Raw genomic sequence first — 16175 nt, forward strand, 5'->3', positions numbered from 1 at the left:
TAGTGAAGTGCCTGATACATATAAATGCTCAATTATCATTAGTGTTATTACTGGAAGAATTAAATGCCTGACACCTGCACCCCTTTATATAAAAAAGAAAACAGTGAACTGAATGTATTGTACCTTTAATAAACACATACCTGTAATCCCAGCTGCTTGGGAGGCTGAAGCAGGAGGATGCTAAGTTTGAAGCCAGCCTCAGCAACTTAGTGAGGCCCTAAGCAACTTAGTGAGACCCTATCTCAAAAAATAAAAAGGGCTGGGGTTGTAGCTTAATGGTAAAGCACTTCTGAGTTTGATCCCCTATACCAAAAAGAAGAAAAAATAAAAGACAAAATTAAGTAGCTATTAATATAAGAACTATACTGTAAAATTAGAGATTCTTAATTGTACACTAAAAAGAAAACATTTGTAAATATTTTGAAGATTCTTCATTAAATTTATCTTGAAAACATTTTAATATTTTGTTTTAATGATTGATACTATTAAGGGAAAAATGATCATGTAAACTTAACTTTGAACTCTTAACTAATATTTTAATCTGAATTCAGATATGCTTTTATTCTAACTGACCTTCAAATTATATCAGCCAATAAGTTTAGCTGTTAAGTGTTCTTGCCACCCTACTCCCAGGTATCACTGAGTAAAATAGCTCAGAACAGACAGACAGACACATATACACACACAACATGCCTTTTGTAAAGTAAACAAATCTTTTATAATGTAAATAACTATTCCTCATTGGAACTTTTTATATCCAGTTTACTTCTTTTCTGAAATTGGGGTGTTCATATTAATAAGACAACAATTTCTATAAAGCAAAAACTTATCTCTGTAACCTCAAGTAGTTCTTGATGGCAATGTTTTTCTTAATTCCCCTATAAAAAAAAAAGCACAGTGAGAAAGGCCAAAGGAGGATAAAATCACTTCAAAGGATCAAAACAAAGCAATATGAAAAATAATATATTTAACAGTGTAGGGAAATTTTAAAGTATAGATTCTTTTGAAATATTAACATTGAAAGAAAACAGTGTTGGACACATTGCCAAAATTTTGATTTCTCAATTAATTAAGATCAGAAGTACTGATTTTATTGCTGAAAAGTACATTAATTCTTTGAAGTCAGAATGAGGCTTAACAATTTAACTTCTACACAAATGGCTTTGAATATACTAAGTATCAAATATAAACAGTAGTGCAGCAAGAAAATAAATTGGCAGAAATAATTACTCAGCCAGTAGTAATAATTAAGATCACCATCTCGAAGATTTTCTATTCACAAAGATTGAAAAAATATTGTAAGATTTTACAGCACACAATTGAACCAATCCTAAATCATAACTATTACACTTCTTTCTTCTTCAGTATGAGTGGACCCACATTATCTCCTGTCAATTCATTATGTTTATTATGGGAACCATCACAGGCAGGAAACTAAAAGGAAAAAAAGAATCAGTGTTATTTTAAAAATATGATTAAGTAGAAATATTTGTGAAATGCTCTCATAAAGTATAACACTTGCTAAAAAAAAAAATTTCATCAGATAGCTTTCCTGAGTAACAGATACATTCTACATCTAACCTAACTGCATTCTCGTACCACAGCAAATCTAACAATCTAAATAATTAACTCATTATCTGTTTTATATTTTAAATGACAATATGGATAGTTCTATACAAGAATTAAAAAGGAATCAAAGATAAGTTCTTTGTCTCTATGGAACAACAAATTTGAGCCCATCTCTTAAATTATTTAGATTTTAAAAGAATGGAATGTAAATTTAAGTTATTCTATGTTTTCTTTTTTTTTTTTTTTTTTTTTTTTTGCGGTACTGGGGATCGAACTCAGGGCCTTGTGCTTGTGAGGCAAGCACTTTTACCAGCTGAGCTGTCTCCCCAGCCCTCTATGTTTTCTTACTGTAAAAATTATGTATACTATGGGATTTTTTCAAAATTTCAATGTATTTTTAAAATTTCACTCATAATCCATCCAGATTTATGTACGAATAATTAACATTTTGTGCATTTACTGTGTATTTACTTTTTTAAAAACTAGGATCATTCTGTAATATGCTTTTCTTGCTTGTATTAAATCAGGATCTCACATCATTAATATTCCTTAAATATTAGAGTCCTAATATTCCATCATTTGTATTATACTGTACTTTAATTGTTCTATCATCAGATAGTTTCTAAATTTTATTTCAAAATATACTGTGATGAACAATTATACTTAACATCTTAAATAACCTATGATCAAAGTAACAAGAAAACAGATCTCATCAATTTATAACACTCATCACTCCAAACTCTTCCTTTTATTAAAAATCATCAGGCATTATAGTTACCATTTACTAGCTCATCCTATGTAGGACTTTATATGTATCATTTTACTAATTTCTCAAAAATTTCTGCACTGTTGATATAGTATTTTTTTAAATGCTGAAAATTAGAGATTAAAAATTAAGGACTTTACAGGTGGGCATAATGGTACATGACTATAATCCCAGCAACTCCAGAGGCTGAGACAAAAGAATCGCAAGTCAAGGCCAGCCTAGACAATTTAGCAGACCCTGTCTCAAAATAAAAAATAAGGGCTGATGATGTGGCTCAGTGGTAAATGCCACTGGGCTCAAACTCCAGTACCAAAAAAAAGTAACTTGCCCAACCAAAGATGGCAACTTGCCTAACTTGCCCAACTGACAGGCATCATATGTGAACACTATTATGATTTCAACGCTTAAGCTCTTTTCCACTAAACCTACATCATCTCTCGAAAATTAAGTGTCTTTTAAATTATATGTTCCTCTAGACAATGCTGAGCATTAGGAAAACATCAGATTTCTATCCTTATTTGTTGCTCTAACTTTTCTAATGTAAGTAGTACCAATCAGAAAAATCAAATTTCAATTGAGGAATATGGACTTTCAGTACTGACTACTACTGGAAACGCTTTCATCTCACAGAACCTTAAAACTGGTACTTAAGAAACAAAGCAAGTCTTACTTCACAAAATTTAATTGTACAGGCAAACAGACATCTTACCGTCTTTGAACGCCAACACCTACAATAAGCTGCTTTAGTAAGACACAAATCTTCAATGTTTATTTCATTCACCACTTTGGGGTTTTCCTTTTGTATTTTAAGATTTATCAAGCTATCCTTCTGTTGTTTTTTCTTCGGGAGGAATGGGCGGACTGCAAGGTAGCCAAGTAGTGCAAGTACACCAAGGAAAGGCAATAGCCGAAGCCATTCTGAAACTAAATATGTACATATTTGTCAGAATCTGCAGTGCTCATATAAAAAAAAAAAAAGCAAAATATCATGTCTAGTGTGGTTCTTGCGCCTACTCTGTTATCTGTTATTCTCATATTAATTTCTCATTTATCTTACCTGTAAAACTGTGAATAAATCACACAATAAACCCAATTCTATCTAGGACTACCTTAGTTATGGGCCAACTTAAGACTCATGAAACTGGATATCTATATTGTTCAGAAACTTATTTCAAATGTCCTCTCATTGTACCCATTAAGTATATTTATGTTTGTCCTTACTTTTATCAGGATTTATATTCACCATAATTATAAACAAAACTCAACATGTGATATATTTAAGTTTAGAAAACATTTTCATTCTTCTTAAAACCATGTTTAAAATCATAACAATATCCATAAAATTTTTACCTCTGATTTATAATTTCAGATAGGAGCATATTCAAATGCTTGAACTTACTTTTTTGGGGAAATATTCCTAAATACCAAAATGTTGTGTGATATCTACTTTTTTAATGAATTAAAACTTGCATATATTGAATGTTTTCATTTTAAGACACATTTCATTCTGTAAGTGTTCATTAAATGCCTTTGGTGTTCCAAGCCTGTCTTAAGAAAATAGGAAATATAACAAATGATATAAATGAAAACAGTTTTCTAAGCCTATGGAAACAAACACATTAGGAAACCAAGACAAATATTTCAGCACACAATTATCAAAAGTTTGTTAATGCTCTGCAGGGAATCCTTTATGTTCCTGAAGAGTTATATTTAACTTCTTTCACTGAATGCCTATCTGACACCTTATTGGAACTGTACAGAAATAGCCTAGTTAAGAGAAAAACAGGAAATTATGTGCTAAGAAATGTTAATAAATATTAATGATAAGTAAACAGATTATGCTAAGAATACAACTACAGTAACTCATTTAACTGTATTTATTTAACTATTTAATTGTAACATTATTATTCTCATTTACATGTGGGTAAACTGTAGCTTAGCAGGTTTAGTCCAGAACAATCTAAATCCAAAGCCTGTTTTAAATCACCGTGAATCATTTTCAACAGATATAAAATTAAATCCGTTCCTCTCTTGGTAAAAACTACTCTCAAGAGATAATTTTCGAGGCTGGGGTTGTAGCTCAGTGGTGAAGTCCTTGCCTTGCACACATGAGGCACTGGGTTCAATCCTCAGCATCACACAAAAATAAAGGTATTGTGTCCATCTACACTAAAAAAATTTTTAAATAACAATTTTATTATTTAACTATGAAAGAAACATTGTCTCAATACTGATACTTCCAAAATGAAATTGTGATACAGCACCATACCAAAGAGATATAAAATAAAACCTACATACATACATACCATATATATAATATTGCTTGGCACAGAGAAGATATACAATAAATTGCAGCTTGAATTAAGTGATTGTAGAGACTGGAGAAGCAGCAGGAGCAGCTCCTTTGAAAAAACATTTTGCCAAACAAACTCAGCAATGCTCTACAGTAGAAATCTTTGGAGATATAATCTTTTAGTTACCAGAATGAAGCTCAGTAAGGGTATGTACCTTATCTAACATGTTAGCTGCTATAGTCTCATAACCAAAAAGGAGACACCCCATGAAGATTATGTGAATGAATTAAAGTTCTGTGCATGAAACAGAACTGTTTCTTGGGGTTGGAATCCATGTATAGATCTGTGCTGTCTAATATGGTAGCCCCTAGCCATGTTTTTTTAATTTGTACCTAACATTTTCTTTTAAGCAAGTATGGTAATCACATAGATAACTGCCTTAAAAGAGAGTTTTTTCAAGAGGTGGCAACATGGAGAAGTACCAGGGTTGGTTTGGAGGAAGGAGGTGGTGGGGGGAAAGGGGGGCAGGGCATCATTTACTGTGGTTTCCATGGAAAAGGCAGGGCAGGGCAGGGTAAACAGTTTCAACTGACCAGTTGGAATAATTTCAGTGGATTCCAGGCAATAGGAGTGGTTCTTAGTAGTCTATTATCTGTCTCCAGGGTGATTTAGGGAAGGGGAAATACTGGATTGATGCGCAGGAGTTAGATAAAGGAGGTAGTTGAGGGTACAGGTTTTGGATTGGTTGGTTAACATGTGATAAGTTTACTCTCAGGCAAATTGTTTAATATCTCTAGGAATTAAATTAGTAACCCTCGGAGAGGCAGACCCTTCATGAATAGCAAGGTCCCCAAGATGTCAAAGCATCATAAAACAGAAAAAATAAAAAACAAGATTACTATACACATGTGGCTATTTATATATAAATAAATTAAAATTAAAGTGAAATTCTAAATTCAGCTTCTAAGACATACTGAACCCCTTTCAGGTACTCAATAACTACATATAGTCAGTGGCTACCATAATAAATAGCACAGAAAACATTTCCATTACCACAAACTTTTTTAAAAAGCACTGTTACAGATCAGTAATTCCATTAAATTTCCAACTCCACAGCAATGGCAAGACTACTTGTCCTGCTTCAACTCTCACAAACATCCCCTCCCTCACACACCAGAATAATAGCAGCCTTCCCGAGTTCTTTGCAGATGGGAGTTTCTTCTACAAAAATGCCTTTTTACTTCTATTTATCTAATTTGTATGATAAGACTAGGATCAAATATTACCTCTTCCAGAAGGCTTCTCTGGTTTCACAACACAGAATCAATTGCTTCCTTCTATGCTTCCAAGCCCCCCACCACCACTTTATTTTCCCAAGCCCTTTCTTCATATTTCTGCAATCACACTACTTTGTGTCTAAAAGTTGTCTCTCTATGTAAACCTGGAGAGGAAAGGAGCTGTGCTCTAAGCCAAAGTAGATGCCAAAGTAGATGCCTTGTACTGTTTAATAAACAACTTACTGAGTGAACTGAATGAAGGAAGAGCACAATGTCAGTCCCTTTCTCACTCATGGTACTGATCCGTAATTTTTACTTATGCTTAACTTCTAGAGCAGCCAATTAATGTCTTAGGTTACAACTGTCCCCTGTATCCAATGCAGATGTTGAAATGGCAGCCATGCAATAAATGTTTGTTGAATGTAGAACAACAGTATTATTCTACATATTACAATATAAGATTATAAGATGTTAAATTTCAAAAAGCATATGAATAAGAATGTAAAGATGAAAATTTTAACCTTGGACTCTTAAGTATAGCTCTTCCTATCTTAACCCACAAATCTCAGGGAACAAATAGTACTAATTCTGTTTTAAAATCTACTTCGCAAAGTGTTACTTGGTAAACCACTACTCTAAAATAATAAGAGGTACTATTATCTCCTACAACAAAGTAATAACTTATAAAACAGTCTGAGTGCAATCTACTTTTTGAAGTGGTATGAGTCCAAAACCTTTACAAAACGAAAACAACGCAGTCTATAAATACAAAGATCAAATCAAATCACTTTAGTAGGGATGATTTGTAGTGAAGAAATAAAAATACAGAATAAGAAATATTTAAAAAAACTGTTAAAACAGGTTATTTGGCTTTGAACCTATATATGTTGAGTTATTGGGGCAAAAACTACCTACTAATTATAACTAGTATAAAATAATTTAGAATACTGTATATTTGTAAAGCAAATTTATATGAATTTTGGAAAACTTTAAAGCATAAAAACTAAAAGTTACTCATAATCCTACGAGCAAGAATAGGTAACTTGTGGTAGACTTGTGTGTGTGTGTGTGTATGTAAACATATGTGCTATGTTTTTTAAAATGAGACCATATTGTGAAACACTTTATATCCTGCTTTTTTTCACTTAATAGCACATCAGATTATTATTTTTCCAATTCCTTAATGACATTTGGAAAAACGAATTTTGGTGGCTGCTTACACCTGTTATGTCCCCCAATCACAATGTAAAATCTATAAAAGTAGCAATCTTATTTGTCTGGATCACCACTGTATCCTTGTTGCCTAAATAATGCCTGGCTCAATTTATTTAATTTGCTTTTTAGTAAGGCATACATAATTTACATTTCAGTTTGTTGATCTCTTGTGTTAAGTGTTCAGCTTGGTGAGTTTTGAGACTATACACACACACACACACACACGTTGTAGAACATCAATCACTTCTATCATCTCACGAAGTTTGCTCCTATGTCTTTCCCAGAGCACCCTTTCTAATTTTACTTATTTTAAGCGCTTAGAATCTTCTGAATGAATAAATTTGGTCAATTCTCTTGTTAAACAATTTATTTTCACTTTTTTTGCTACATAATTATTAAGAACCAACAATGTGGAGACACCATATGCGAATGCAACTGTTATCTTATTGCCCCCCCCATATATATCTCCAATGATTAGTGCAGTTTTACCTAATCTGGCACAAAGCAGGATTTCAGTAAACAGCTAAGTTATAGTTTATCTGTAGTGTAAATTCAAATTTTCAAATACCTGGAGTCAGGTTTCTTTTATCAGTAAACAGGAATAACAATATTTCCTGAAGAATTCCATGTTCTAGTTATTGCAATAAGAGGTGGGGATATGGGATAACAGATAAGGTCCCTGCTCTCACAGGGAAGAGGAAACAGACAACAAACAAACAAACAAGATAATCATAGACTGGACTAAGAGCTATGAAGAAAATAAACAGGATGATATAAAAGAAAACAAGACCAACCCGGAGGCAGAGCAGTAGGTTGACTAAATTTATATAAGGGGGTCAGGAACAGTTTCTGAAGAAAGGACCTTTCTAGGACTAAAAATTGAGAAACCAAGGGCTCAAAGACTGAAAAGCAGAACTTTCAAGGCCTAGATAACAGTATACAAAAACATCTGCCAACTTCATAGAGAAACAAATGAAGTAGGAAACCATTCAGTAAAAACTATAGAACAATATTCAAAAGAAAGCTATTGAGCATAGGCGGGACTGTGAGGTGTCCGCCTCCAGGAAGCGCCGAGTCCCACCTCTTCCCCACAGCACACCGCCCAGAGGCCACCTGGCCTGGCCTCCTGGAGCGCACCTAAGGCAGTGGCCCAGAGCATGGGTCCTTAGCTTCTGGTGGCTTTCCTGGTTCCAGCACCGTCCTGGTCTCCTGGTTGCCCACGCCCCATGCTCCTCATGCTGGATCCCCGTGCTGGCTTTTGATGCCCCCTGCCAGGCAAAAGACCCAAACCAGGAAAACTCATGAGAATTCCCACAGATGGCAGCGCTTCTGGGAGGACTAGGTGATGAATTGAAGCACAGTTCCACACAGGGACTTGAGATCCTACAGACAACAGCTACCTGAAGTCAGCCAAGAGGCAGGAGACCAAGAGAGGGTGGACCAGAGGACTCCAGCATTTTGGGGAGGTGGAGAGTACTGCCATGGGAAGGCTACCTGGAGCTCAATTGCCAGGTTGGAAGTGAAGAGAATGCAGGGGTTTGGGTATTGCATCCATGTGGACAGATATCAAGCATGCAAACCTTCATTTGTGTACAAGTGTTGTATGAACCTGTTGGAAATCTATGAGGATATGTGCCGCCTATCCCATGTCGTGTTTGCAGTGTGAATGAACATAGCCCCTTGGGAGAAACATGTATTCATCAGGGCAACTGTGTTGTTAAGTCTACTGATTATTTCCCTGTGTGCTTAGCACAGATCTTTTATTTCTGAGTTCTATCAAGACAAATAACCTACTCCCTGCCCCGTTGTAGTCTTTCTTCAAGGTTACTATTTGAAAAAAAAAAAGTAATCGTGGTTCATAATTATGTAGTCCAAATAGTTATAGATTGTGATATTATATTTCATGAACCATCCTCACTAATTCCTGTGTTTGAACCATTGCCCATGTATTTATTTGCTTTAGAGAAAGGTTATGCATGAGGATGTACTTTTCAGAAGGGGGCATGTGGAACCTAGAAGAGACACATACATATAGACAGAATTGTTGTGACCACATATTAAAAAAATAAGTACTTTCTGTTTCAAATACCATGGGATAGATGCATCATTGGGTGCACCCAGTCGTAATGGAAGCCAGTATTGCGAGATGCATGGAACATGCTTTAACCTCCAGTGTGTATTCCAGCACATGTGGTTCCCATCCCATTCTTCCAAAACTAAATAGCCTTTCCTTTGTTTTCTTTACATGATTTGTCTCAATTAGCTAAATGTATAACTAGGGATTGTTCTTTTTTATAATTAGTGATTGTGGAGCTATAAGGCATACTTTTTTTGAAGGGGTTTCCATATGCAGATATAACTTTATCTTATTGAAAAATAATTATGTTGTATGTCTGATTTAGATGGTTTTTGTAGGTTGGATGCTATGAGATTCAGTATAACAAGAGAATAGGTAAAGAATGATGATGAAATTCTGGGTTTTTTTTCCATAATGTTGGATAATAATTCAAATGGGCTTGATATTTGGAAGAGGTTTTGTGATTAAAATAGACAATCTTTGGCATGGAAAATTAATGTAAGGCAAATGATTTCTGGGGAACAGAAATATGTGGAATTAGTTTACATTTAGAGAAAGAAGAATTATTGTAATAAGAATAGTTTTATATTAAGCCCACATTAAAATTTATTTAGAAAATGTTTTAAAGATTAGAAAAATATATGAATATGCATTGTCCTCTTTCTTCCTGGGGCAGGGGAATACCAAAATATTAGTTTATTCCTTAAGATAATTTATGAGTACCATAAGCATTCTTTAGATTGTTACCTTCCTATTTCTTCCTTATTAATAATAATGATTATTTTATTACAGAAAACTTTTTATTTCAAGCTAGAGTGAGCAAAAACATGAACTTCTTTTAATCATACTTTAGCTTTTAATTGCAGTCAACCTGATGAAATTTAACATGGAAAAACAATGTGAAATTAAAAGAACTAGAATTTTGTATCCATCCTAATAAGCACAAAATTAGAGATTAAAAGTAAAAAAAAAAAAAAAAAAAGGAAGAAAAGAAAGCCATTAATGCAGTCTACCTTGAAACTACAGTTATATAAATGTCTGCCTCCTCTTCTATTGAACAAAAGAACCCTAACTCCTTACCCTTCCAACAGACTAACATAAACCAAGACTTCAATAAATTTTAGCTGAATTGAGTTTGTACTCCATTAAACTGGCATTTGAGATTTCTATAAGATCTGGACTTGCTCGCCCTTCTTCATGATTTATGAATGGTAACTGTACGTTAAAATGCAGGAATACTGTTTAAAATTTTTAAGAAAAAAACTTTCAGTATCCTCTAAAACTATAAAACCTTATAACATGTAAGGTGATATGACAGTACTGAAGATATGAAACTGCAGACAGAGTCCTATCACAAATAGTTGTCCATCCAGTATGAAATACAAACCTATTAAAAAGGATTACAGGCCAGGTGTGGTGGTGCATGCCTATAATCCCAGCAGCCCAGGAGGCAGGAGTTCAAAGCCAGTTGCAGAAATTTATCAAGGCACAGTCTCTAAATAAAATACAAGAAAGGGCTAGGGATGTAGCTCAATGATTGAGCGTCCCTGAGTTCAATCTCCAGTACCCCCCCAAAAAAGGATTACAGTACGGTGTAAGTACTGTGTAATATGGCAATCATATATAAGATACAGAGGAAGAAATGAGTAATTCATTGCTGAAATGAACAAAAACTTTATTGGTTTTGACACCTAACCAGGTTTCTGAAAGATGAGTAACATTACAGGAAAGATTATAGAAGCTCGTAGGCAAATGAAAGGAGGAGTTGCATTCTATGCAAAGGAAATAGCATTGGCAAAGACACAGAGAGATGACAATCACGAAAGATTTGGAAAACTAAGCGCCATGGTATTACTGGAATATAATGAAACCCAAGAGGGGATTGGAGAAGTGAGCAGGTGCCATGTGATAAAAAGCTCTGATATGCAACAGGTAGGTAGGAATCTATTCTGTGCATAATAGGAAACCACAGACATATTTAAATATTAATTCACCTGGAAAATGATTCATTAATGAAATGAAGCTGGTATCTGTTGGAAGATAGATTAGAAGATGGCCATAAGGAAGAGGGATGATAGTGAGAAAACAAGAGGCAAGACAACGCCACAAGAAAATGATCCCAGCTGAAACTAGGGCACTGGCATTAAAGCAGAGAAGACTACAAATTGTAAGAAACCATCTGTTGGGATTTCTTAAAACTGCCTTGAACAATGTGTGTGTGTACATTTTCTGAGGATAGCCACAGCTTTCTTCAAGATCTCAACATAGATATCTCAAGATATTCACCAAGAATAGATCTATTATCAACTCAAAATTTAAGAACCACTATCTCAAGCAGTAAAATCAATAGGTTCTGGTTGTTAGTTATACGTCATGAGATAAATGGAGGTAGCAAAGTTCCTTTCATTTCACAGATGGAGATCTCTAACAAAAACAACCCAACCCCAAATATATAAGAAAGGTGGCTTTAAACAGAAATAGACAGTACAGAAGAAGTGCAGAAAAAGGGGAAAAGGAAGTGTCAGCATCCCTAATTCATTAAGTCCCAAGATTTCAATTCTGTTAACATTTTAATGAAATTTACATAGGTGCATTAAAATAAGTTGAAAATCATAATCTAGCATATATATGTAAATATTAGTATATTATTATACTCTTACTTTATATAATTATATATTATATGATTATATTATACACTGTATTCAGTTTTTTATAGGTATTCCAAATCTGGGATGATGGGGAAAAATGGGTTAAAGAAAGTAAGGAAGAGGTGCTGGGGCTGTGCTGTGGATCAGTGGTAGAGTGCTTGCCTAGCACTTGTGAGGTTTGAGCCTTAGCACCACATAAAAATAAACAAATAAAATACTGCCCATCTACAACTATAAAAATTAAAAAAAAAAAAAAGATGTAAGGGAGAGACTAATGGTCCACAGATAGCAACAAAAACATGAGGAGGAAGAATATAAGGGAGAGATTAATGGTCCACAGATAGCAACAAAAAAGTAAGGAGGTAATACTGTACGGATGAATGGCAGAGGCTTTAAAAGAAGACAAAACTTTCTTTGAAAGGGTGAAGACAGTTTCTACAAAAGAACTGTGCAAGAGCCAGAAAGATGGCAATCCTCTGCTCTCTCACCCCCGAAAGACAAGGAAAGATAAAAAATAACACTACAAGAGCTACAGGTAAAGTGGTTTATTCAGGTGAGTTTTGTTTCATTTATGACAAGGAGGTGCTTCTATGAGAAGTACCAAGGATTTAGGAGAAAAGCCAGGATTAGAAGATGAAAGTCTGAAAGATGATGAGAAGTTAGGGAGAGATGCATTTGTGACAATAATTGACACAGATGAAACTCGCTGACCTCAACATTTAATCCATTTTAAAAGTACCCAGTTGGCAGCATTTTGTTTACTCACTTGAATGTAAAAGGGCTGAGTCTTCTTGAGTCTATAAAACATCTCACTTCCAATAAACTTTCTTTCTCTATATGAAGATTACCTGTTTCTAATTTCAAGGGGGGGGGGAATCAGACCACATTTGTAATATTAATATTGAGAAGGGTCCTAACATTTATATCAACTTCTATAACCTACTATTAAGATAAACAATAACAAGACTAAGAAGGTAAAAGAAAAGGACTAGAACCATCAGAGAAACAAAATCAAGACAGGAAAAATGTTTTAAAGCAACTTGAATAGCAAGCAATTTAACAACAATTTTCTCAAACTTTAGACACTGTTAAAAGAAAGTATCTCCATAAGGAAAGAGAATTAGGTTTTAAGGGGGCAGAGTCAACCTTTCATATAGTGACATATACTAGCTACAATACCCTTATTCCTAATTAAGCTATATAAACAAATATATATATATATATATATATTTTTTTTTTTTTTTTTTTGGTGCTGAGAATTGAACCCAGGGTTTCAAGCATGCCAAGCACATACTTTATTACTGAGCCACAAATATTGTTATTATAAAAACATGCCTCAAACTCTTATTATTAAAAACATTTTTTAAAGTACATATAGCTATATCTGAATCTCAATGAGGAATGATATTCTAAGAAACCAGGACAAGTTGTTTTCCTTTTCAGATCTGCAAAAGGTTGTAAATATAACAATAACATAAAAATAATATTGACAACTGGGTTGACATTATTTTACGACATTTTCTTGTGTATCATTTACAGCTAAGACACAAATGATTTCTATTTATTTCTCACCTGCAGAAAAAGATGGGAAGTAAAATCCTATTATTGAATGACTTTACTATTATCACTTGAAACCTAATATAAACTATGTTAGGATAAAAGGGTGAGTAACAAATGATCAATTTAAAAATCTATTTCCATTCTATTATGAACAAAAGAGTATCTTAGTTTCTAGAACACTGCCTGGCCCAAATTAGGGGCTCAATAAATACTTGATGACTTGAGAAGTTTTAAATTGCAGAATAATTATATGGAAGAAAATGTTTAAATCAGATCCAAACTGTTCTCCACAAGGGTTAATACAATCCTTAATTACACTGACTTTTGCATACAGTTGGACTAACTACAGAGGAAAGAAAACTTTCACACAGTAATCAGGTATTTTCCCAAATTCTCAAAAAGTTTTCTAAAAACTCTCTAGTCTTTCAGAAATAACCTTTATTATTTACATGTTAATAAAAGGAACTCATTCTTTTGTTGGAACTGAACGATTTTTTTATGCTTTCCTCTTATTAAGACTCACCTTTTGTTTCACTTGTTTCTTTTTAAATAGAGGTATAATTTACATAAAGTAACAGTGGTTAGCTTTGTGTTGTGACAAATTAATACATTCCTGTAGCCTCCACTGAAAATGTGTGAAAATATTTGCATAAAAACATGCAAAATATTTCCATCTCCCTAGAAAGTATTCTCTTGTGCCTTTCTATTCCTCCACCACAGATTTTCACAATCACAGCTTCTTTCACACAACAGGAAGTTTTTGAAATTCATAGTGGATCAGGAATTCATTCCTTTTTATATATCATAATTTATCATTTTCCTTTTGGTAGATACTTGGTTGCTTCCAATTCGGGGGCTTTTATAAATAAGGTCGCAATATGAATACATGACTACATATGAAGCTTTTGTGGCTGTATGTTTTCAACTCTTCACTTTTAAATTCTCAATTCAAAAATGGTCCCTTCTGAGCTGGGGTTGTAGCTCAGTGGTAGAGCACTTGCCTAGCATGTGTGAGGCACTGGGTTCCATCCTCAGCACCACCTGTAAAAATAAATAAAATAAAAGCATGCTGTACATGTACGACCACAAAAAAAACTTTTTTAAAATGGCCCCTTCTAGATAAATAACACTAATGATTTTACAGCTGTCTGTTGACATGTTTTGTTAACCTAGTAAATAAATATGTTTAAGACCCACACTGGTTTAAGAGTAAACTGTTTCAGAGCTAGCTTGTAACCTGGAAATATGTTGTTTTCTGACTTTTGAACTGGAATATTTTATTGTTGCAGTTCTATTTTTAAAGGTTTATGTGAGAAAGAGAAAATGTTTTTAAAAATCAAGGTATTAGAATATACTGTACTTAAAAAGGACAGTACCACACTAATGGTCTGAAAGCCCTTACTCTTGAAAATGTAATATATAGATCTTTTCTGATAGATAAGAATTGCCTGTAAATTGTGTAAGGTAATTAAGGATGTCCATATGTTTTCTAAGAATGCAGAGTCATCATGAGAGAGCCAATTGTTTCTAAAACTTGTGAGAACTAAATAGAGAAGGAATAATAGGCAACAATGAGAACTTTTAAGTTTTTGCCTCTAATTTTCATTGAAGAAAATGGGAACATTTTTAGTCTCTTTTAGACATTTAAATTAACTGAAAGGCTGTCACACAGTCACACCAGCCTTCGTACACTTCTGGCTAAAGTGTCTTTCCTCCAACTCAAGTTACCCCAACTGCTCCCTTGACTGCAGTAATGTAAGTGACCTCAAACGCCCCCAGAATAGGTCAATTCTACCCTTTGAGATGGAGGTCATTTCATAATTTCGTCACTAAATGAAACAGTATTACACTTGTTATGTGGACGTCTGTTCTTATCTCCCACTCACTCACTCCCACCCACACGCTCAGAGAGAGCCGGCACAGCCCGTTACACAGCGCCTTGGACAACGACGACTAAAACCCGTTTCAAAACAAAGGACACTAGAGTGTCATGAGTAGCACAGGAAATGAAAGAGACTGGGGCTCTCCTAACAGCACTTTCGGTAAGGCCTCGGTTCTAGCCACGGAAGGACACCGAAGACCACAGAGGACGAGAACCTGGGCCATCATGTACGAAGAAACGGCTTCGGAGACGCCAGACGCTGCAGCGCAGGCGTACGCAGGGTCACGAGATCACATGCCTCTCGCCAAGCTTCGCCCCGCCCCTGGCACGGGGGTTTCTACATCCCCCTCCCCCGGGGGGAGCGTGCAAGGATGGAGGCTGATGCGAGTTACCTGTGAGCCGGGCGAAGCCGGTAATGCTCTCCGGAACGGGGAGCCGCTTAAGATAAGCGGGGAGCTGCACCTTCACGATGCGGGCCACGCTCTCAAGTACCATCCTGGCCAGCGGCGTCAGCTCCTCTCCGAGCCCCCTCCGCGCTCCGGCCGAGCCGCCGCGCCTGCGCGGAAAGCGAAAGCGACCGGCGGCCGCTAGCGGCCTGAGTCGGGAGCGCGGGCGGGGCGCTGGGGCGCAGGAGGAGAGGTGACCCGCCCGGCGCCCATTGGTGGTGGGCGAGTGACGTTGGGGCGCGGCGCTGCCGAGCCGCGGGAACGCGTGGGTAGTGAGGCGCTCCTAGGAATCTAGCTTTCAAAGAGTACCCTCACTTTCGGCCTTTTAGATCTGTAGACCCTGGAGGTCTGCAGGTAAGATACTGCGTGCGGTGAGATTAAAGCGCGTGAGAGTGCTTTCTCCCCGGAAAGTACCTTGCAAAATGAGTTTCTCACGGTCTC

General features: G+C 35.5%; 1 protein-coding gene across 1 annotated transcript; it reads right to left on the reverse strand.

The window, feature by feature from the left end:
• Positions 1 to 746: 746 nt before the first annotated feature.
• Positions 747 to 15872, reverse strand: CISD2 (CDGSH iron sulfur domain 2). The gene is made up of 3 exons (XM_079154726.1): positions 15681 to 15872; positions 3045 to 3259; positions 747 to 1434 (listed from the first exon to the last, which is right to left on the reverse strand). Exons 1-3 carry the CDS (start codon positions 15781 to 15783, stop codon positions 1345 to 1347), a joined length of 408 nt encoding a protein of 135 aa, XP_079010852.1. The 5' UTR covers positions 15784 to 15872; the 3' UTR covers positions 747 to 1344.
• Positions 15873 to 16175: the final 303 nt, after the last annotated feature.

Source organism: Sciurus vulgaris, assembly GCF_902686455.1.
Source record: "Sciurus vulgaris genome assembly, chromosome: 9".
Taxonomy (NCBI): domain Eukaryota; kingdom Metazoa; phylum Chordata; class Mammalia; order Rodentia; family Sciuridae; genus Sciurus; species Sciurus vulgaris.